Below are 24,201 nucleotides of genomic sequence, written 5' to 3' on the forward strand. Positions count from 1 at the left end.
TGCTCAAGCTGGCAGCCTGTGAACTGAGGTGGTACTGGGTTTTTGGCCTCTCTAGTGTGCAGATGGCTATTATTGGACTACCCGGCTCCTATCGTGTGAGCAGGTTAACCAATCTCTTTTCATCACATTCATTCTGTCAGTTCTTTGAGCCCCAATATACCTACCACTTACAAGTCCCCAGATTTCATTTCCAGCATGTTATAAACTAGATGTGGTGGTGCACATCTGTTATTCCAGCACCTTGGAGGCAGAGGCAAGAGGATATAAAAAATTCTAGGTCATCCTTAGATACACAGTAGGTTCAAGGCTAGACCCAGTTACAGAAACCCTGTCTCAAGAAAATAAATAAAAAGCAAGTCAGACCCTGATGAACCTCTGTGTTTTCCAAAGTCTCACTCAAGTTAACATCCAAAAGTTTTGAAAAGAACAAGACTCTCCCTGACCTGGTTGCTGCTCTCCTCTCTGGTCACAGTTCCTACTATTCACACACACCTACTGACGTGCGATTCTCTAGGTCCTCACTTTGTTTCCATAGATCTGCCATGTGAGTATTCTCTGTCTTAAGTGGCATTCCCAAACCCAGAGAACTACTCAAGCCTTCAAAACCCAAATCAGACAGTTTTCTTCTTGTGACATTTTCTTTGACTCACTCTGGTTCTCACCCTGACAGAAGTGGCCTCAGAGTTCTTGGACACGGCCCCATGACTGCAGAAAAAGTCTGTGGATGTCCCTCTGGCAAAGCATAAGCAGACTGATGGTTATGGCCCTTGGCATGGAGTGTCTGTTTTCTTAATTGACTAAGAAAGTGAACAGACTGGAGATACAAGGAAACAAGTTGGGCTCTCAGACACTGGGTTGAACTGGAGTGGAGTCTAATGCCCTACCAGTACCTCTGAAACACGACCACAGGTACAACTGGGAAGAACTGAATTCATCAGAAGAAGACATTCAATCTATACATGTTCAAGTTTTATTACAAAGTATGATGGGCAGAAAATATGGTACTTCTTATACAGGAGGCTGAAACAGAACAAAACTGTGAGATTAGACTTCACATACTAGGAAGTAAGGTCACAGAAGGAACACTCCACCCTCAGGTGCTTCTGAAGTCGCCTCCAATGGAGAAACTGCAGTTCGTTCACAACACAGTGTTAAAATTTTATTATAAGCCCTGTATACAATCAGCCCTGTGAAAATAATATTTATAAAGGAGAAATGGTTACAGTACAGTTCTGCAAAGGGACAGCTTCCTCTCCACCTGAACAAGGGATGCCACAAAAGCTTTAGAACAGACGGAAAGTTTAAATATATAAGAAAGTAAGGTCATACACATGAGGCTATAAAGAGCACAGAAATAGATCAGTTAGAGCTTAACATTTTGTAGAACATGAAATCTCCATTTTCTACACAGAGGTTTATACAATCATGCTATAATTCACACTCAGGGTGAGGCAAGGGAAAGTCACTGACAGAGGGATCATAAAATACACAGCATCAAAGCAAGTGACTCATATTTGACTAAAGCTTCAGCTCAACAATTTTCATAACACATTGTACATCACAATCAGCCCAAGGTGAGAACATTTCTTTCAAATAGTAGATAGCAAGTTTGGCTTCACTGAGTTGTCTCAAAGGCGGGTGCTTGTACATTTTCCAGCTGTCATACAGACTGTCAACATCTTTCTTCTGGAGTTCAAGCTTCTCTTAGCTTATTGTTTCTGGCTGACACATTAGTCTAAGCCTCTTGGAGAAGGCATCTGCATGTTTCCACATTTAAAAAGTGACATCCAAATAGGAGCCCAAGAAGACCTGCTCATTTTGTAATGTCACATGCTTGACTCTGACCACTAGCAGCAATGACAATATGGAAGAGAGAGAGAATGTAGATGGCATGAGGTGAACAAGATCAGATACATGAGACACTCAGCTGCTGCCTCACCAGAGCAGAGAGGACAACTCTGAGAAACCCTGGCTCAGGGTTCCTTGTAACTGCTCAGATCAGCTCTCCTCTCGGAAAACCCAAATGCTGAACAGGCTCCACCTTCCTCACCCTGTGTGCAAGCTCTAAAGAAAACGTATTTTGAGGCCTCTACTGCAATGGTACTCTAGCCTAAGCCAGGCAATCAAAGGAACTGCCACATTTTCACAATGGGAAAGTAGGGCACAGTTTTGGACTGCCCACCATGTTTGGTAAACCCCAGAGCCCTACATTTCCTACAACCTAGGAATCTAGGGCCCAGGGTTCATCAGGGAGAATATTCTACAGTAGAAAGGTAGTAAGAAAGGTGAAAAGGAAGGGGCTAGAGGGTGTGGTTCAGTGGTAGAACACTCGCCTAGCATGTGAGGGCCTGAGTTTGATCCCCATCACCACATACATATACACAAACTAGAAAGATGAAAAGGTTAGAGAAGAGAAAGGGAGAAGTGGATTTTCACGAAGAACCGTGGATGCTGGGGACACATGCCTGTAATCTCAGCACTCAGGGAGACTGGAGTAAGAGGATCCTCAGCTCAAGGACAGCTTAGTCTACAATTAAAGAACCTGTCTCAAACAAATTAAAACAAAACAATGTTATCATGTACTGTGCCCGATACCTAGAACTTAACCACCAAACACTGACTATAGCAGCCCTGCTGCAAGAAGAGGGCTCTGCCCCTAGCTGGGTACCTCGTGGTACCCAGTGACACAAAAGCTTCATTAATGTTGCAGGAAGGCCAACCTAGGCTGAGGCACAGGTTTACTCCATAGCTATGAGACAGACTATCTGAATATTTCTCCCCTCAGATTCTTTGTGTTCTCTAGTATTTCCTTCTACTCTACCCGAAAATATCAAATTTTAGTTATAACAATCATCAAAACACTATAGGATTCTGCCTTTTTTTTTCTTCTTCCTGAGCTGTCGCCAGTTATCTGACCTAATTCTAATTTTGATAGGAAGTCCCCACCCACCTGTCATGTGTTACACCCCCTCAAGCCCTAGCCTTGCAGGTCTAGGAGAGAGATCAGTCTCCAGTGGGAAAAGCGCAAGCCCATGAAAGCCTCAGACCACTCACCAGTTCAGCCTTCTGCTAGTCTGACTGATCATGCAGCCTCCCATACAGCACACACAGAAACCACAGGCCAGAGCCTCTAGCTTAGCTTGCCAAAACCGTGGCAAAATAGCACTGTGGCCACACCAGAGCCTGGAGCCTAGATCTGGAGATCTGACCCACCTCCCTGTCAGTCTAAGAACTGGCAAATATTAATAGAGACTGGCTTTGAAAATTTACTAGTGCTGTGCCTCAGGGAAGAGAGACTTATGGACTTTCTGCATCTCAGGGCTACAGACACCTCTTCCTCAGCTCCAGGGGTCATCTGTGTATACTATAGAGAGAGGGTGAGAGAGCTGGCACTTCAAATGCCAGCAACCCTGCAACTGTGGGTTCATGTATACTTGGAGATGGAGATAGCAAGAGTCTTACCTAATCCAGATGGAGGGCAGAAAAGGAAGACTGAAGAAAGTTGACAAGCGTCCAGAGCAAGGGAAAAAAAATTATCACAAGTGGTTGGTTTCTAAAGCATATAGCTACCTCATACAAATGTATTCTAATAACTCCTGCTACCCTTTAAAACTTTGTTTTCAAGTACCAGTTGACAAATCCTATCATTCAGCCCAAGTTAAAGTCCACCTATAAAAAAGGTACTCCCCAGCACAGGTGCTCCCCAAAGGCCCTGCAACCACCCTGACTTCTATTGTAGACTCACCCAGGAAGAAACTGAGGGCTCCTACAGCAGCAACCATCAGCAAGCCTGCTGCCCTTAAGGAGTCTTTACCTAGCTAGCAAATGCCACTAAGAGCAGAGGTAACCACAAACTGATACAGGGCAAGCCACAGGTTAGTGCAGGAACATTAACCTCAAGCATCTGGCCAGCCAGAGACCAAAATGACAGATTAGGAAGGCCAAGGAGAAATACCCTGACTGAAAAGGCCTTTCCTTTGGGGCAAGTCCCTATGTAATGAAGCTAAATCTAAGACTTTTGGCAAACAACTACATCAGCCGTGGAAAAAAAGCAAAGACTCAGCCAGAGAGTCCATGTTCCCAGAAGACTGAGTCAACATTTACTTCTCTGGCAATGGCAAAACCATCCATTAGCTTTCAGGCCTGCCACTCTCCTCATACCAGAGCATCTGAGAAACCTACAAGCAGCTCAGCAGAATATAAGCCAGGCACTCTCCTAGACCATGCTCCAGACTCTGCCAGGGACTCATCTAAAGCCAGAACCACATACAAATCCCCTCTGTGAAAGCCATACATGTAACGGAAACAGATACCCGAGGCCGGTAAGTCAGCATAGCCAACTGCAGCCTACAAAGTCCAATACTGCTCATAACCTTAACTGAGGGGAGGGCAAGTGCCACAGGTGTGGAGAATCTTAGATGGATGACCCTAGGACCACCACAGCTGGTTAGCTCATCAATTATGAGAACTGCCTGGCTATCCAATGATCTTGTTCAGGGTCAAGCACAGACGGTACCTCTCAGGAAGTCTCTTATTTAGAGTACTCAATCCAAAGATGGGCCAGTATCCCACCAGGTAGAGGAAACTCAACAAACAGAAACACAGAAGCTTAGCTTAGAGCTCTCTCTTGCCTATCGCTCAAGTTCTAAACTGAAAAAATAGATTCTGAAACCAGGTACTGGAAACACAATATAAGTTCAGCTTTCCTGAAAACGATTCTCCCTCAGCATGGCCCCTAGTCAATTGCTTATCTCAGCCCCACAGGGTACTCAATTAGTGAAGCCAGAGAAAGGAACTTGAGGGTGGAACAGAAGCTTCCTGCTCTCCTGGGGCCTTTGAGGGCCTTTAAGAGACCCAGGCTGGGAAAGGTTGTTGCGTCAGTAGACTTCAGAGCACCAGCGCAGTTGTCAACTCCTGGTCAGGGGTGTGCCCACAGGTGTGACTCAGGAAAGCAAACTGCTCATGGGGTCTAGGGTCCAGTACCCACTGCAGGCACTGAGGGAAGAGAGGAAGGTACAAAGAGGGAAACCTGTGAAATCAAGAAACTAGGAAGGTTAAATTCTTTTCATAAAAAAACTAGCCTGATAGATAAAAAACATACAAGGTTGAGGTTTGTTAAAAGACACTGGTGCCAGGAGGAAAGACAATCTCAAGTTGGCCTTTGTTCCCACTTAAGTGCTAGCACGACACAGATGGGGACACGAGACAGATGACTGCCTCAGCAGCAGACAGACAGACATGGGGCAAATGGACATAGACAGAGCCAGTGCTTGTACTGTTCATGAACACAACAGCTGACAAACAAATATACAGAAACGTTTAATTGAAGAAGCAAAGAAGAGGAAAGGAGTGAACCTTTAAGACCCAGCCCTGGGCTGTGGTGGCGCCACACAGCACAGTCCACACAGACAGCGGGGTAACTGGCCTGGACTTCTACAGCAGCTCTGAACACAGTGGGTGTAAAGCAACAATAGACATACTGGCCACTGGAAACATGTTCTTCTTACATGGGGAGGGAAGGGGGCAGAGACTGAAACACACAAGCCCCTGCCTGGTAGGTGAGGTGCCACCAACACTACACACGGAGTATCTCCAGGCAGTTGTTGTAGCAAATGGCGATCCAGTCAGGCTGAGTGGAGGCCCACTGCACATTGTTGATCTCTCCCTCAGCTGTGTAGGCCAAGATAGGGTCCTCAATGGCCCGAGGCATCTGCTGGATGTCCCAGATGAGGGCCTGATGGTCATCCGCTGGGAAAAAGCAAGCAAGAACGTCATAGCTCCAGCGATGGGGTAACAATCTTGCATTTAGAAAGGCAGTCACAATTTGCAAAACATTTGTGAAAGGGGATTTATTTTAGAGAAGAGGAAACCAAGATTTAGCAGTGTCACCAGACTTGCTCCCTCCCTCATGCCATGTAGCTAGTGAGGACCAAATATAGGTCCTTACTCTACATCCTGGGGGTCCTTAGCTCCATTTTCTGCACCCAGGGTTCAAAAATTAGATCAGGACACTGGAGTCAGGAACCAGGAAAGGACATGAGATACAATGATCCCAAAATATGATGTCACTTTCAGCCACTAAAACTACCTGAGTGGATAAAGACGCTTCTCTGATGACTGTTTCTCAGTTTATGTACACTTACATTTCAATGAGTTGTACAGATGACTGACATAAAGTGCTGCATAGATATACAACATTAAAAAACTCCATCTATGCCTGTAATCCCAGCAGTAGGGACTGGGAACACAGCTAAGTGATAGAGTACCTCTTATCATGTTCAAAGTCCTATGTCCAATCCCCAGCACCATCAGAAAATAAACAAAAGACCTGAACTATTGCCAGTTAATGTGTTTTGCTAGATGTGGTGGCGCATGACTGTAATCTGAGCATTTTGGAGACGGAGGCAGGTGGACTGCTGTCATTTGGAGCTCAGCCTTATAAATACAGCAAGTCATTGCCTGTCAGCATTATACAGCAAGACCCTATCTCAACAAAATAAATAACAAAAATAGAACAAAACCTTAAGACCCTGATGACACCCCCTCCATGATCACCTGACCCTGATGTTTCCCCCACCACCATGGTCACCTGACCCTGATGCTTCCCCCCACCATGGTCACCTGACCCTGATGCTTCTCCCCCACCATGGTCACCTGACCCTGATGCTTCCCCCCCACCATGGTCACCTGACCCTGATGCTTCCCCCCCACCATGGTCACCTGACCCTGATGCTTCTCCCCCACCATGGTTGCCTGACCCTGATGTTTCCTCCCACCATGGTTACCTGCAGTGCAGATGTGGCAGGACGAGTGTGGGGCCCACGCAATGCCATTGACGCATGCTCGGTGGTTGTTTAGCCTAGCAACTGGTGTGCAGGGAACTCGAACATCCAGAATCACCACCTGCAGAAATCCAAGAAAAAGGCCCAATAATTGCAGAGTACAGCAGGAAAAACACTATCATGCACACAAAACTGTAAGCATGCTCTTTTTATCTGTGGATCCAAGAACACTAGGATAGGATTTCCTGATGGAGAAAAGAAGAAAACAATGAGCAAACAGAGACCATGTGTTCTCCGTGCTGAGACTGGGAGACTCTAAAGATACTGAAGGAGAAAGGGAAGCAGGAACAGGCAACATGAGTTTGGATGATCCACAAGCATCTTTGCTAAGGGCCTAAAAAAAATCTGTGCATCTTAGTTAGGCAGAATGTGCCTTACCAACGCAGAATCCAGGATGTAAGAAGTCTGAGGCATGAGCAGTACCCAAACCAATGCTAACTACTGTATCCTTTCAACCAACAATCCAGCCCTCTCATAAGAACTAGCAGACCACAGAGCTTCTGCCTGTACATCTGCCTGCAACAGCTAAAGAGTCTGCTGGAACACCAAGTGGGAAGGCCTACTTTCCCATTCAGTCCCAGTAACTGTGACTTGGTTTAAATTCTAGTCATTTAGATATTACTTAGATATCACTAACCCTTTTTTCTTTATTGTGAAATGTTTATTTGCATTTTTAAGATTAGTTATACAACTAACTCATGATAAGATTACCAGATGGATTTCTTCAGGACTAGTTTTTCAATGACTTCAAATTTGAAGCTAGGAAGCACACGCATACATTTGCTTAAGCTTAAAAGGCTTGTGCACACTCTGGGCCAGTAACAGGAAGTCCTCCATATGCCTGTTGCTTTGACTTGGACTCTTATCTTGTCCATGAAGTTTCTGTATAGGACCAGCTTCCATATTAAACACCACATTTCCAAATATAGAGACTGTGAACAAAGGACAGGAATGAGCTTGAAGAACCTCAAGAATCATGGCGACTGTGGTATCTGCACTGAGCCTCCTGCTGCAGACCCACTGCCACTCTTCTGCCTGTCTTAGCTTCACTCTAGCAGACATTTACTTACTGACTTTCTTATTATTTTTGAGGGTATCTCTATGTGGCCTTGTTGTCCCAGAACTCACTCTGTAGACCAGGCTGGCCTCACAGTCACAGAGATCTGCCTGCCTGTCTCCCAAGTGCTAGGATTAAAGGTGTGTGCTAACATGGCCAGCAAAAGTTTATTGGGTTTTGTGTGTGTATGCATTCAGTTTTTTGTTTGTTGTTACTTTTTTTTTTTTTTTTTTGTAACGGGAATGGGACTCAGCCTTGCGTATGCTAGACAAGCACTCTGTTACTAAGCCACATCCCCCCATATCAGAGATCCTTACACAGAAGGCAGTGCAATTGCAGTGAGTTTACAGCTACCCTAGGATGCACAGTAAGTTCCAAGCTCATCCGGGCTACAGAGACTCCATCTCACCAGACAAGAAGGTTCTGAACATAGTCCTTTTGTGATGGTATCCTCTATCGAGGCCCCACTGGCACTTGGAGTGGACTGACACTGTTGGGGCTGCTTTGTGTACTGCAGGATAAGCAACAGCCTCCATGGTCATTACTCACGTGATGCCAGGAAGACTCCACACTCTAACTCTTGACAATCAAAAACGTCTCCTTGTATTTCCAAAGATATCCTGGGTACAAACCTGCCACCATCTGAGAGCTACTGTTGCAAATATACTGGGCAGAGTGGAGTCCAGGGACAAGGCTGCCAGGACTTACCTCCATTCCATCCATGGCCATGGTGGCCAGGTAGTTAGGGTCCTGCTTGTTCCAGCAGAGGCGAAGCAGGGGGTGGTGCTGTGGGTCTTCATAAATGATGGTGCTATGTTCCAGATGGCGGAGGTCAAACATTCGCACAGAACCATCAGCACCCACAGAGGCAAACATGTCCCTGCCACCTCCAGCTCGGCTGAACGCTATATCATAGACCTGTGGGTAAGACGCTTCAGGTTCAGCTCAGTCATCTCCTTTCCCAAGCATGGACATCTGCCATTTCCAGACCATCTGAACCTCAACTCACAACACAAAAGCAGGGAAGCTACTGGCTTCTCAGAGAATAAAGATCATCCTACCATAGATACTGGCTAACTTCTTCCCATGTCCTGCTTTCTACTTTTCCTCTTAAAACCGTGAGATAAAACAGAAATGACATTATTTAGCTAACTAGCACAGCACACGTGAATCTGAACAGGACTCTGTATTTTCTGGCTGATAGTGGTTTCAATTACATGCAGTCAGATGCAGATTCATGATAAAACCACATATGGTTCTACCAAGCTGGTTCAGCTATAAAACATGACCTGAGATTCATTTGTATGAAAAAGGTAACATGATTTTTGGTTTTTTGTTTTTAAGAGGGCAGCTGTGAGCTGGAAGTATGGCTTGGTGGTTAAGAGTACTTGCTGCTCTTATGGAAGACCCAGGTTCAGCTATAAGTGATCTGTAACTCCGGAATGGAAGATCTGACACGCCCCTCTGGCCTTCTCATACTATGTACACATGTGGTACAAGGACATATATGCAGGCTAAACACCCCCACACATAAAATAAAGATAAATAAATCCTAAAAAATAAAACCTCATATGGTCCAGGTTGACCTCAAACTTGCTACGTAGCAAGGGCTGTGGTGTGTGTGCGTGCGTGCATGCGTGCGTGTGTGTGTGTCCTTATGCAGCAGAACAGCACTAGACAAAGCCTTTGTCTATCTGGTGTGTCAGGCCTAAGAAGATGGGGTCTTGTTTTGTAGCTCAGGGTGACCGAGCTCCGACTGCTTTATCTGTGCCTCCTATGCACTACATATGCCGGACCCAGGACCCCCTTTTACTCACTCTTTTCTTTTCCTGTTGTTTTAAGACAGGGTCTCATATAGCCCAGGTTAGCTTTAAGCTGGCTATGATATAGCCCGAGATGACCCAGAACTCTTGATCCTCCTACATCTGCCACTCAAGTGATACGGGTACAGACATGTGTCACTATACCTGGCCCTTTAGAATCAGTCAATCTTAGAGTATTTTTTTATGGTTAGAGGAAAAGGGGTTGGCATGTCAATCAGAAATAGATGGGTATCTACTAGCAGTATTTGACCCTGAGTATCCAGAGCCGCCAGAGGACCTACTTTTTTTAAAGATTTGCATTTTATCTGTATGACTGTTTGGCTCCTTGTATGTATGTGGACTGCATGAAGAGCTGGCATCTGAAGAGGTCATAAGAGGGCACAGGATTCCCTGGACCTGGAGTTATAGATGGTTGTGAGCTGCTATGACCTTAAGATACCTTTTTTTTTCCCTTATACAAATACTGATACTACTCGCTGTGCAGGTAAAGGGTAGCAAAGGAACTAAGACAAGGACCCAGGCACTGTAGAAGCAGAGTTAAACCTGCTCCCCCCAGCTTTTCTGGGAAACAGTAGAAACACCACCAATAAGATACATTTGCCTCCTATCAGGACTCAACACAGAAAGAGTAAGTAAACATACTAGAGTTCACAGACTGGTTTCAGAGAAAGAGGTTCATTAGGATTGTCTGTCATGAAATTTTTCTCCTCCCTGTTTCTCCCGACCTCTGAGAAGCCATTCCATCTAGAGAGAAGTGTTACTCTAAAATTATTCTTAAATCTCATCATCTCCTAGGATATCGTTATAAGAGACTTCATTAGAAAAAACCCAGCAAACTCTAATATGAAAAGAGAAATGAGAGACTGCAGGTTAGGTCGTTAGTGTCATTTAATGATGCATGGGTGGGGGGGTGAGGTAGTCCAGCCACAGGGTAAAGCACATGCTGTACATGCCTGACAACCTGAGCTCACTCCTTGGGAACTGCAGGGGGAGGACACATCTGACTCCTTAACACATGCACCATGGTACGCATGTGCCTGCACATACACACACTTTCTCTCTCTCATAATAGTAATAAATAAAACATGATTTAAAAGGTGCATTCAATGATAAGTGTTGTTGTGTTTTAACACATTGTAATTTACATGCCAACATTATGATCTACATGGCCTGCAACACAGTGTGAGAGCAGTGTGTCCTCTCACCTGCAGGTACAGACAGCATAGGAAAAACATCATTACCTCTTTGTCATGGGCAATTAGCTGGGTCTTCACATGGCCAGACACGAGATTCACTCGTCCCAGCACCTGCCCAGTCTCTAGTCCCCAGATGGTGCATGTCGTGTCAATGCTTGAGGTACCTGCGGACACCAGAGCAAGTCAGTGCCAATGAGGCAGGTCTATACACTCCCAAGGGACAATAGGCCACGACACTTCCTGAACATTCACTTTTGTTCTTTGTGTGTGTGTGTGTGTGGGGGGGGGGAGTTTCTTGAGACAGAGTACCCTTGTGTAGTTCAGCCTGAACTTGAACTCAAGATCCTCCAGTCTGAACTCTGAAGTGCTGGTATTGGTGTGTGCCACCAATACCACACCTGCAAAACCTTAGATTTTAGCCGAAGAGATGTGACAGACTTCTTCTTTTAGAAGAGATGTGATAGACACACGGGGAAAGCTAAGCTCCCTATGAGAAAGTAATAACTACTTTCCATATTTAGCCCATTTCACCCCTGGCCTGTTTTTTGGATGAGGTGTGTGCCTCAAACCCCTGGACAAAAACTCTCAAGAGCCGAATCTGAGGAAATGCATCTTCATTTTCTTCAAGCTGGAATTCAAAGCCCTCACCTAGAAGATAAGGATCCACCTCGTTCCAGTCAAAGGAGGTCAGGGGAGCACAGAAGTCTGAGTTCTTGTTATTATTTAGCAAGCATTCCAGCCTGGTCTCTGTTTCACCAACCTGAAGAAACAACAATTTAAAACATTAGCCAGCCTACACCTCCCACCCCTACTTAAAATCCTATTTAGTAAACCTAAGAACAGAGGAGAAAATATTTTTATGATAAAAGGTAATAAAGCCCAAAGGAACTCCTGAACTTGGACTTTGTTTACAACTTCCCCCTTTCCAAGTTTTACTCTCTAGGCTTTCACCCAGGCCTCTTTCTAGAGCTCTCAGCGGCTGTCTGCAGGGCGGCCCTAGTCTCCCAAGCACAAGGAAGGGATGCTCCTGACGCTGAGCTCAGCTGAAAAGGGAAAGCCTGCACGCATAATGCATCAGAATCAACATCCTGAGGTTTATTTACTCAAAAAAATCTTGACTATTAATGGAGTAAGAGGTCCCAGGTGTCCTCTGCCTCACAGAAGTCTTGTCCCCATCAGCAGCAAGACTCTACAGCACCCGGGCTACATTTCCTAGAAAACCCGCTGAGCTGAAGCAAGGTCAGCCCACAGGCACTTTCTGTGCTTCCTCCATGTGGCAATGATATTAGCTGTCTGTTCTGCTGGACAGCACACTGCTGACAGCTGACCCCAAGAAGGCATGTCTGGCTACCTGCCAATAAAGCATCTGCTTACCCTCCACACACGGAGATAGTCACCACTTGTCGCCAGAAGATCTGGATAGACGCCTTTTGTGTCAGGAATCCACATGAGCTTTGTGGTAGGGTATGGGTGGTCAAAGGTGTTTCGGCAAATGAACTCTGAACTCTCTTCATCTAAACCAACAAGCTGAACCTGAAAAATAGCACAAGTGAACCACATGAGAGTTTGTTTTTCTTGAGCAGTATCAAATACATCAGATTTCTAGTCAGTCTTGACACTGTACTACACTGAAGTGCACAGTCAAGTTATTATGGTGAAGGACCCCTAAAGTTCTGATCCCAGCACTAGATAAAAACTCAAGAATCACAGGGTTCAGTATAGTCAACTCTACAAAGAGAAAAAGACAGAAGATCTGAATACAGGTTATCTGACTCTAAGTCCTGAATGAACCTCCTTTCCCTCTCCTGTTCTGAGGCCATCTGATAATTCTGCCTCTCCTCCCAAGTCCAGGAACGTACAATCACAGCCTATTTAATGAAGTGCTGGGAACTGAACCTGGGCTTCATATATGCCAGTATTCTACCAACTGGGCTACATTCCCAGCCTCCATTTTGGCTTCTTGAGTCAGGCTAGCCTTGAACTCACAGATATTCTCCTATTTCTGCTTCTCGAGTGCTTGGATTAAAGGCTTGTGCCATCATACCCAACTGCATTCTGAATTTTAGCAAATTAAGGACACATACTTGGCATTACAGTGTTGTGAAGAGTATTTTTACTCTACTTAAAAGGTTCTTCTAAGACAAGGCTTTATGGAGTCCATACCACCCTCGCTCCAGCTCACCATGCACACAGGGTTTGTCTCTGCCTTCCGAGGGTTTGCTCTATTTATTGGGTCCAGTGATTTTCCCATTGAGTTTTGGTTCTCTGTAAACCTTTGCTCTTCCACACTACTGTCTTTCTGTGTGAATTTTAAGAGTATCTCTTTAAGATGTACAAAAAGCGCCGGGCAGTGGTGGCGCATGCCTTTAATCCCAGCACTTGGGAGGCAGAGGCAGGTGGACTTCTGAGTTCGAGGCCAGCCTGGTCTACAGAGTGAGTTCTAGGACAGCCAGGGCTACACAGAGAAACCCTGTCTCGAAAAACCAAAAAAAAAAAAAAAAATGTACAAAAAGCTGATGAGGTTCTGACTCCAACTGTCTTGAATCTATGAGTCAGTTTAGGAAGAACTGCTAACTCACCAATATTGAGTTTAGTTACTTAGGTCACCTTTAGCTTGGTCCAGCAATAAAGTTTTGTGTGTACAGATCTTTAACTCTTTCACTAACTTTGTTTCTATGTAGTTGTATGTTACTACAAATAAATGTTTTAGGGTTTTAGTTGTATTTTCCCTTCACTACCTAGCATGCTTTTTAAATTCCATTTTCAACTGTTTATTTCTATTATGTAGAAATAGTTTATTTTTATATTAATTTTAGATCTTTAACTTTGATACTACAATAGTTATATCTGTAAGGAATTTTCTGTGTACATCCATACACTTAGTCATCAACAGATTTTCTAGAAGTTAGGCATAGATGTGCAAGGTCTATAAATGTGTAGGGGAGATAAGGATAACGGAGGAAAAAGGAGACAGAACCCTGTGCTCTGAAACACTTCAAAGCAATAAAAGTAAAGCAAAGGGTAATACACTAATCTGCTGCTGCTGCTCCTCCTCCTCCTCTTTTTGGTTTTTTGAACAAGTGAGGAAGTGACCTTAGGGTCCCGGTGGTCTTCCTTCCAGGTGGAAGTGGAAGGACACAGGTAGCAAATAACGTCAAAGTGAAACGGGGAAAGGGCTTTACACTCACTTCTAAAAGTTGTCTGTCATCATAAGACATTTTTTCCAAACCCTAAATATCAGTCAGATCCTGTGAACATCCCCTACTTAATTAAGGTCCTCTAGACCCAACAGTCAAGGGTGACTGCCACCCAATGCCAGCTAACCTACCTTATCCTCCACTCCTTCTTCTAATCACCATTTCTCACCTTCTCCCTTTCCTACACATCGTTCCAAATTTGTAAATTATGCCTACATCCTTTCCATCAACCTCAACCCTGATTAATATTAATAAACCAGCGACGTCAGGCTTCCGGGACTCTATCATTCACTAGCTGCAGGACTTCAGCTGTATCACTTACTGTTGTTAACCTTGTTTCCCAATCTGTAGAGTTGAGATGTTCACGATACCTACTCTTAATAACTGTGTGTAAACTGCCTTTCTCAATGTACGAGCTTCAACATTCTATCTGACTTCTTCCACAAAGCACTGGTAGTTTTCCTGGTCCTGTGTCTTTCGGTAATTACCAGTACCTTGCATTTGACAGTTAATCCTATAGTGCCTCATGAGATGCTGACATTACTGTTTTGTATAGTTTCACTTAGTAAGTGTCCTAATGACAGGGGTTATGTTTTTCTTTTTATACAGTTGGCTATTGTTTCCAAATCCAGCTTTCTTGTGCCTATTTCTAATAGTCCCTGTGTTTGGATACTATACTGCTGTCATTATTTCTGGTACCCAAGTCCTAAGAGCAGGATTTCTGTATTAGAAAGATATGTGTGGTAATGGTGTTTGAACTTAAACCTTTGAGACATACCCCCAGCTTTAAATTTTAAAGAAACGTTCTTGTTTATTCTAGCATAGTGCCTACCTAGACAACTGGAGGCTCCAAATAGAGACCCCGCTGGGAGAATTATCTACCTATCCAGAACTCAGATTTGTTAAGCACCCCATGACTACAGATCCACCACAAGCTCTCCTTACCTCAGATGTTTGCCAATGGTGGCTTTATATTACAAAGAACTTTAAGAATATCCCAATGCCCAAGCAATCAGCAGAGCAATGAAATGAGAACCTGTAGTAATGAAACAAATAAGCATTATATCTGCAAGAGCACCCAGTGGTCCAAGCACAGCCAAGACTGAGAGCACTGTGCTAGCTTTGCCACATCAGGCTGGATGACTGAGCCAACCAAATCCACTTCTAGGAATGTGGGACCTTAATCCTACTTAGTTGAGGTTCTTTGTTTAGAAGGGAAAACGGGAAAGACCAGACCCACTGTTGCATGGAGATTCAGGAAAGCTGCAACAGAGTGAGAAAACTGAAGAGGGTGCAAGACTTGAGACTTGCAGGGTGTGAGAACAGCTTCCCACTGCCTGATTTGTCCCCTGAGGCCTGAGACTCATCTTGCTCAGATCTCCACCTTGTCTGAATGAATCCTTCTCTTACCCAAAAACATTTTTTTCTTCATCTTATGTGTATGGCTGTTTTATCTGCATGTATGTCTATGTACCACTTGCATGCCTGGTGCTGAAGCAGGCTAGAAAAGGATATCAGAGACCCGGAGTTACAGATAGTTCCCTGCTGCCATGTGGGTGCTTGGAACTGAACCTGGGTCCTCTGCAAGAGCAGCCAGTGCTTTTAGGCACTGAGCCATCTCTCTAGCTCCCACCCCTCAAAACTATCTTGAGTAGGTTCCTGTTTCTAAAAATAGTGACAGTCTCTGTGAGGACAGAATCAAGCCAAACTAGCCTTCACATGTCTTAAGGTAAAAATCTATGGGTAGGAGATATGGCTCAGTCAGTAAAATACTTGTCTCACCAGCATGAGAACCTGAGTATAATTCCCCCAGAAACTAAGTTTAAAAGCCTGGTATGGGCACACCTATAATCTCAGCTCTGGGGAGCTGGAGACAGGAGGATCCCTAGGGTATGTTTGTCAGTTGGTCTAGCTGAATTCAAGCTCCAGGCCCAAAAAATTAGATGAAGAGCAACTGAGAAAGACAGTTGTCACTAACCTTTGGCCTCCAAGGCAGTGCATGGACATACACGCATGCACAGAGTGTTTCTTTTTAAAAAAATATATTAAAGCACCTTGGAATTTAAGAGAACTGATCATCAAACCACTGTAAGAACTTTCTAGTGCCATAGTTTAAAGGAAACACAATTTTTCCAAAGCACCTTAAGCTGGGTTCCATCCTACCCTCTGTGGTCTGTCTCTATTCCAAGTCATGACAAAGGATGAGGAAGGGATGCTTCAGAGCAAACACTAAATCAGAGAGAGCTCCAGACTAAAAGGGCTTAAAAAGAACACCAGCTTTCAGTATAACAGGAGTATCTGTAACCTTCCCCAGTGGGTTGCATCTTCTTCAATGTTTCAAGATTCTGCTCCTCAGGTGATTCAAGAAACCTACCTTTACGTTCCAAATGTCTTTGTAAGAACTTGTGTTTAGGGCTGGAGAGATGGCTCAGTGGTTAAGAGCACTTGCTGCTCTTCCAAAGGTCCTGAGTTCAATTCCCAGCAACCACATGGTGGCTCACAGCCATCTATAATGGGGGTCTGATGCCATCTTCTGACATGCAGGTGTACAGGCAGATAGAGCACTCATATACACAAAATAAATAAATCTTAAAAAAAAAAAAAAAAAAAAAAGAACTTGTGTTTGGCCCTCAGTCAACTGACTCTGACATGCTCAAAGCTTATTTTCTGATAACCAAATACATTTTGTGATAGAAAGAGACTGTTAAGTGGTCAGTGAATGTGCACAGTACAGAGTCAGACTGTAGAACTCACATTAGTTCCATGCCTGGCTACTTACTCATCTTGGCAAATTCTTTTTTTTTGTTTATTTGGGGGTTTTTTGTTTTGTTTTTTTGTTTTTGATTTTCGAGACAGGGTTTCTCTAGATAGCCTTGGCTGTCCTGGAACTCACTCTGTAGACCAGGCTGGCCTCGAACTCAGAAATCCGCCTGCCTCTGCCTCCCAAGTGCTGGGATTAAAGGCATGTGCCACCACTGCCTGGCATCTTGGCAAATTCTTACTAAACTCTACAATGACTGGGTTATCTTTCCAAATTATTTTTCCATGTATTATTTCTCTGTGTGTTGGAGGTATGTATGGTGGGTTCTTTATAACAAAAACAAACAAAAAACCCAAAACATAGACTTTCCAATATAATTTATTCCACAACTTGCTTTGAATAAGAATGTCTTCTCAAGTCAATATAAATGGTTCCACCTTGTTCTTCTACAGCAGACTGTGGTAAGCACACCTCAATTTATTTAACTGTTCATTTATTTTGGCTATATAGTTCATTGTCTTACTGCTACCAACAGTGCTACAATGAATACCCTTATTTAATTATCTTTGTATTTATGTGTTAAAGGCTTTTATTGGATCCATTCCTAGAGCTGTACTTGCTCTGTCACATTTTAAAATTCTTTCTTGTGTAATGTGTGTGTACATGTTCATATGTATGTGTGTATGCACGTACAGGCCAGATGCCAACATCAAGTGTCTTCCTCAATCATTCTCCATCTTATTTTTTGAGACAGCATCTCTCCTTAAACTTGGAGCTCATCGATTTGACTCAATTGTCTGACCAGCAAGGCTCCAATTTTTGCTGGGCTTTAGGGATTCCTATGTGAATGCTGGTGATTTGAATTTAAATGTTCATGTTGGTGCAGCAAGCACCTTACAACTAAGCTATCTCCCTAGTCTCTTATTTCCAATTTTACTGTCTTTTAAAGGGTTGCTTCAGGCTGGTGAAGCAGGATATGCCTATAATCCCAGCACCGGGGCTGGGAGGGAGGACGAGGCTAAGGAAGAGGAAGAAGAGTTTAAGAAAAACGCAACTACAACTAAGACCTGGTCAAGAAAAGGGGGTACTGGGAATGGTGGTGATTTCAGTATTGAAAGGTGGAGGCAGGAGAATGAGAAATTCCAAGCCAGCCTAAGCTTCATGAAACCTTGCACATAAAAGTGAAAAAGTTATGGAATATTAAAGGAAAACATAGGCAAAATATTTGAAGATGCACACAGAGGTATAAATACTTTACTAGGCATAGATAAATAAGAATTTTCTGAAAAGTCCAATCACACAGAAATAATCCTAAGAATTGAGAAATGAGATTGCATAAAATTACAAAGCTGTGCACAGCAAAGGAATCAATCAGCAGCATCGAGAGGCAGCCCATAGAGGGGTGAGAGCTCGGCCAATAATTATACTGATGGGATTAATATCTAGATGTTATAAAGAACTGTGAAAATTAAAAACCAAACCCCTAAATCATATCAACAAATGGGAAAAATAACTCAAGTGACAGTTTTCAAAGAAAAAATAACAAAAGGCCTATAAATACTTGAATATACAAATGAAAACTACTTACAAATTCCATCTCACCCCAGTCAGAATGGTCACCATCGAGAAAACAGATGCCAGCAAGTACTGGCCAGGGCGTGGAGAAAGAGGAGCCATTAGACAGTGCTGAGGGCACGGACCTGCACAGCCACAGGAAAGTCGGTATGGAAGGTCTTTAAAAAGCTCAATAATAAACTGGGCATGGTGGCTCCTACCCATAACTCTAGCACTTGGGAAACTGTGGCAGGAGAATCACTGCTAATCCATGGCCACCCTGGACTACAGTGAGCACAAGGGAGGAATAAAGCCCTAAGAACAGAACCACACGATCCACTCCTGCTGTATACCAGGATCCTCAGTCAGCACACCACAGGTGCTTACACATCCCAACTATTACTGTCCTGTTCACAACAGCAAAGATACACACTCAACCCAGAGGTCCACCACCAGGTGAGTGGGTAAAGCAAATGCAGTGCAAACACAACGGAAGTTTATTCAGCTGTAAGAAAAAAGAAAGTTTGCAGGAAAATGGGTGGAACTGGGAATCATCATGATGTTAGAAGAAACAGATTCAGCACAACAAATAGTGTTTTCTTTCATATGTGGTACATTCATATCCATATAGCTACACACACACACACACACACACACACACACCCCTACCCGTACATATATACACAAAAGTAGAAAGGGGAGGTCTAAAGGGAGGAAGCAGGACAAGAGATGGGAGTGGAACATATATAATGGGAACGCAGGTGGGAGGAGGGGACAGGAAGAGAGTAAATAAGTAAATAAATTGACAGTAATAAGTGCCAATCCTCCTGAACCTCTGAAAACACTAAAATTAAAAATAACCTTTTTGGTAATCTGACAGGAAAAAAATTGACATTTTTTTACACCCAGTTTATTACTGACCATAAGAACTCACCATGTCAACTCTTTCCCTCCAGTCTTTAACCTCATACCTGAGGGTTTTCTTTGTCTCTTCTCTCTGGTGGGAGCTCCTCTCCGACAATGCCTGCACACAGTCCTCCTTTCCATATCTACTCTGTTCTTGCCCAGTGTGATTTCTGTTTCTCCCCACTCCCAAACAGGGGTTGAATCTAGCACATCACACACACTACCCAAGAATTTTACCCACTCAGCTGAGAGCTTTGTTTTTACTTTTTAAGACAGGGTCTCACAAAGTCAACCTGACTAGCCTTAAATTTGCTCTATAGCCCAGGCTAGCCCTGACTTCATGCTCCCCTTCTCTAGGCTCCTAAGTAGTTGTCAACCTCCTTGTCCAAAAAGACCTTTTCCCTTTGTCCAACAAACTCCTATTGTGGAGAAGTGCAGTTCTTTTGAGTTTGGTATCTGTAGCCAGAGATACCCTTCTTATCCTCTCCCAAGGTCCAGCATCCTACTGCTCTTCCTTACATACTGAGGGCATGTTGGGGAAACTGACTCTGATCACTGTCATCCTGCTGACAGCCAGTCTCCCTGCGCTCTGCCACGCCTTGCCCATCTCCCACCTTCAGAGCCTTGTGCAGTCACTCTTCACTACGGTCTCCAACATGTGAGACAAAGCCCTAGAGAGGAGAGCTATGAAGTACAATCATGTTTACTCATTGAAAAAAAATGTGTTGGTGCTTAAAAAAAAAAAACTCCTAGTCCTTCTGTATCTCCCAGACTGGCCTTGGAGTTGGGACCCATTGAGATTTCAGATGTCACCACTCTTGCCCTATTCTTCTTCCTCATTTTTATTTTTTGAGAGATTGATTTTTAAATTTTTGTTTATATATAGAAGGTGTCTGACAGCCATGTGGAAATCTTAAATGTTCATTAGGTGTCTTTATGTGTGTATGTGTACTTCATGCATGCCTGCTGGTTCCCCTGGAACTGTGTTATGAGACACCTTGTGGGTGGTAGGAGTTACCCCTGGTTCTCTGTAAGAGTCGTCTGTCTAGTCCCCCACATGACAATCGTAATCATGCCATCCCCAGTTTGTGTGGCTTTGGGTGAGTTGTCCTCTGCATCTCAGTTCCTTTCTATGTTAAGGTGAGGTAGCGAGTCAGATAATTTAGTTAGAAAACTTTTGCTGGGGATTGAACCCAGGCCTCATGCACCGCTGATTCTGGTTGTATCAGTAGCAATGGTAAAGTGATTAATGACCCCAAGTGTTGGTTGATCTGAATAACAGAGACATTTAGCCCACACTTAAAACACATCCACCACTGTGGTGTTCCACACGAGCACTGTGTATCCTAAAGTGGAATAAATTTTTTTCCTTCAAGGAGCTTATGATAACAAACAAAGAAGGAGATATGGCACTTTTATTTTAGAAAAACAAAACCCACAAGGTAGTGGGACATGGTGACATATGTTGGTAATCCCTGGGCTTGGGAGGTGGAGTGAGGCAGGTGGATAAGGAGTTCAAATCCTACCTGGGCTACATGAGACTGTCTCAAAACATAATAACCTCATAAGATACAAGTGACATATACTTATTATCCACAGAAATGAAAGTAAAGATGCATGGGGTTCTTTTGTTTGTTTGAGACAAGGTCTTACTTTGTAACTGATTGGTTGGGAGCTCACTATGTAGCCCAGGCTAGCTTCAAACTTACAATAATCCTCCTGCCTCATCCTCTCAAGGGCCAGAATTACAGTGACAGCCACAGGCCCAGCTTGAGGGTTATTTTATATTACATACTTGCTCCTTAGGGGGCATTGGATATGTTCATAGTTTTAAATGGGGCACTGGAGAGATGGCTAAGCAGACAAGAGCACTCGATGCTATTGCAGAAGACCTGAGTTCGGTTCCTAGCACTCACATTGGGTGGCTTACAATAGCCTGTAACTCCAGCTCCAGGAGACCTTCTTCTGGCCTCTGCAGACACTCAATTTCTCCTCTTTTAGATAAAAGACTCTGGAAGAACTTAAAAGGAAAAAAAATTAATTTCTGTGGGAAAAAAACCAAAGTCCCGAGAATATTTTACTTTTATTTCTTACATGAATCCTTAAATAATATTTCTAGTGGTCTTAACCTTACAAACACTACACACACCAGAACCCTGAAACCCAGCCCCAGTTTTACTGCCACTGTGGAGGGAACAAAAAACCACTAGAGAGGAGAAATTAAATACTGCTCTTCCTGAGGAGAGGGCAGCTCAGTACACACTCCCTGGGACTCTAAACTGTTAGTGAATTGTGATGTATAGGCAATCAAAGTCCATCCTTTTCACCCATTTCTCAAAGAAGACTCCAAAAAGAAATCCTTACCCAGAGAAACACATGTGCTCCTGAAATACTATAAACAAACCTAAACTGTTCAGCTGTTTTCACCTGAACCTTCGCATGTAAAACCCTAGGAGAAGCCCTCTCCTAGATCACTGTGGGTCAGAAATAATAAAATCTGGTCTGTGCAATGCCTTATAGTTAAATCCTAGACCACCTACTTCTACTCCTCCCACCATCTTGTCATTTGTCTCCAGTCTGATGTTCATAGGAGTAAGGCAGTGTACTGGATATAAACACCAATGGCCAAAGCTTTCAGTAGCTCTGATCACTGTCATTCATATTTTTTTTTTCACTCAAATTACAACAAAAGAATGAAGGTAAGAGATTAGGGAAAGAAAATTCTTCTCCATACTTTCAAACCTATATTCCGCATATAAACACTCTCTCCTTCTACCAGCGTTTTGATGAAGTGATGATGTCCCACAATGCTGCAAATCAACGTGTAAGGAACCACGAAAAGAATAGGTGAAACGTCATCTTTCTCTATTCAGAAATAATGGCGGGATAATGCCACAGACGGAGGTTTCCAAGGATAGACTGTTTGGGGGAGGGTGAACATCGAGGAGCAAAGCCAATGACCAATGACAACCTAGCACTAGGGCTCTGTATCCATGAGAAACACCTGAGATGGGGAAGATCTTGCAATAAATAGACCTAACAGAAATCTCGCGTGGCCAGGAATGCACGACCACCAATCCAAGCGCCCGCATCTTCCTCCACTGCCTCTCTCCCGCCCCCCACCTAGCAACAGAAGCACTGCGACAGAAGTGGGGGAGATGAGAGGGACGGAGGACATGGCTTTGGGGGGTGTGACTCCGGTTTAAAACCTGTTACTATCACCAAAAATCTTATCTACCTCAGGCATGTCACAACACCGTGCCTCAGTTTTCCCGGCTGTCAAAACTAAATAAGAGGCAAAGCGAGTGTGACAGCAACAGGACCACAGAGGACCCACCCCCTTGTTGTGGTAGAGGCGAGTTCGCAGGAGAGTTGTGGGGTCGAGCGTTCCCCGCCAGCTACAAGCCGAGTCCCTGCACAACTCACCTTGTTGTTGTACTCCTCCACGAAGCTGCCCAGCGCCAGGCGAAAGCGCTTGTCCGGCCGCACGCTCCAGTTCATGGCGTACACAGTCCAGGGCGCTTCATATTTGTAGATCTCCTTCCGTTTGCCGTGCAGGGACATGGTGGCGGCGGCTGGGCCGCAGAGCCGGCCGGAGAGGCAGCGGGCTGGGGCACAAGACAGGCGGAGAGCCGGGCTTGGGTCCGCGGGTCCGAGGGGAGGCGGGGCCGGGGCGGTCAAGAACGGCCTAGCCCTCCAGCGGGTCCTCAGCTACACGCACACACACATACACACAGACACACACACTCGGCCGGGCCCGACCACCAGTTTCAAACCAGCTCGGGCAGCGACTACCACCTTCCGTTTGGGATGCCGGCCCGCCCTCTCGGAACGGAAGCCACGGGACCCCGCAGCGGCGACGAGCGTTGGCTGTCGGGCACGTCCTTTCCAAACTGTTCCTTCTTTTCATTGGTCAACACAGTCGTAGCGCCCGCGCCCTCCTTACTATTGGTGAGACTGTTTGTCATTCTGCTCATTCGCCCCGCCCAGATCCTGGAGGCGGGCACTTTTGAAGTCCCATAGATCATTGGCTACCCTAGATGTCAGTCAGACGGATAACGGCGCAGTGCGGGTGAATGGGGGCGTGGGTGGCATCGGGGCAAGTGTACCCCTCTGCGGATCCAAATTCTAGGCCTAGAGTGAAGTCTGCCACTTCTCCATTGCTGCTGCTGTTCTGATCGCCTCTCTCCACTGAGAGTAACTGTCAAATCTACCTTCATGGAGGACCACTTGCGTTTATTACATCGCCCTAAGTCCTGCCTTTGCCAAACGGGAACTCCAATGCCCACCTTTTAACTGTTCTCATACAGTCCTGATAGAGACGTTCAGGGACAGGTTTGATTGATTAAGGCTTTCCTATAGACGCTAAAAAGACTCCTGAATTCTAGGATTGATTGCAATGGACCTGGCTATTAGTCACTTACCTTTCTTCTCTGGAGTGTTCAGAAGCCAAATGGTAATACAACCTTAAATACAACCTTAAATGTCTATGTGCCGTGAGTTTGAAATGCAGAAAAGCCTGGATCTAGGTACACCATTATAAATGTAAATGTTTTCAACGATATTGAAAGAAGTTGTATTGAATTGTTAGGCAGTATAATAAAACACAATTTAAAATACATTAACTTTATGTGTATTTGTATGTGCCCGAGTGTAAGTGTACCACATGCGAATAGGTGTCCACGGAGATCAAAAGAGGCATCCGATCCCCTGGAAATGGAGTTACAGATGGTTGTGAGACACCATGTGAGTGCCAAATGCTCTTGACAGCTATACTATTTAGCCCACAAAATACAATTTTTAATGAATGTGATTTTAACAGAAGCAAATACTGGAAGCCTTGAGGGACAATGATACATACTTAT

The 24,201-nt window shown here is 44.4% G+C and overlaps 1 protein-coding gene across 1 annotated transcript; it reads right to left on the reverse strand.

Annotated features, from left to right (window-relative positions):
• Positions 1–947: 947 nt before the first annotated feature.
• Dcaf7 (DDB1 and CUL4 associated factor 7) lies at positions 948–23,295 on the reverse strand. Its single transcript, XM_034505303.1, has 7 exons — positions 22,763–23,295; positions 12,293–12,451; positions 11,567–11,678; positions 10,964–11,082; positions 8,608–8,817; positions 6,786–6,903; positions 948–5,748 (listed from the first exon to the last, which is right to left on the reverse strand). Exons 1-7 carry the CDS (start codon positions 22,898–22,900, stop codon positions 5,576–5,578), a joined length of 1,029 nt encoding a protein of 342 aa, XP_034361194.1. The 5' UTR covers positions 22,901–23,295; the 3' UTR covers positions 948–5,575.
• Between the last annotated feature and the right edge of the window lie 906 nt (positions 23,296–24,201).

The sequence above is a fragment of the Arvicanthis niloticus genome, chromosome 6 (genome assembly GCF_011762505.2).
Source record: "Arvicanthis niloticus isolate mArvNil1 chromosome 6, mArvNil1.pat.X, whole genome shotgun sequence".
Taxonomy (NCBI): domain Eukaryota; kingdom Metazoa; phylum Chordata; class Mammalia; order Rodentia; family Muridae; genus Arvicanthis; species Arvicanthis niloticus.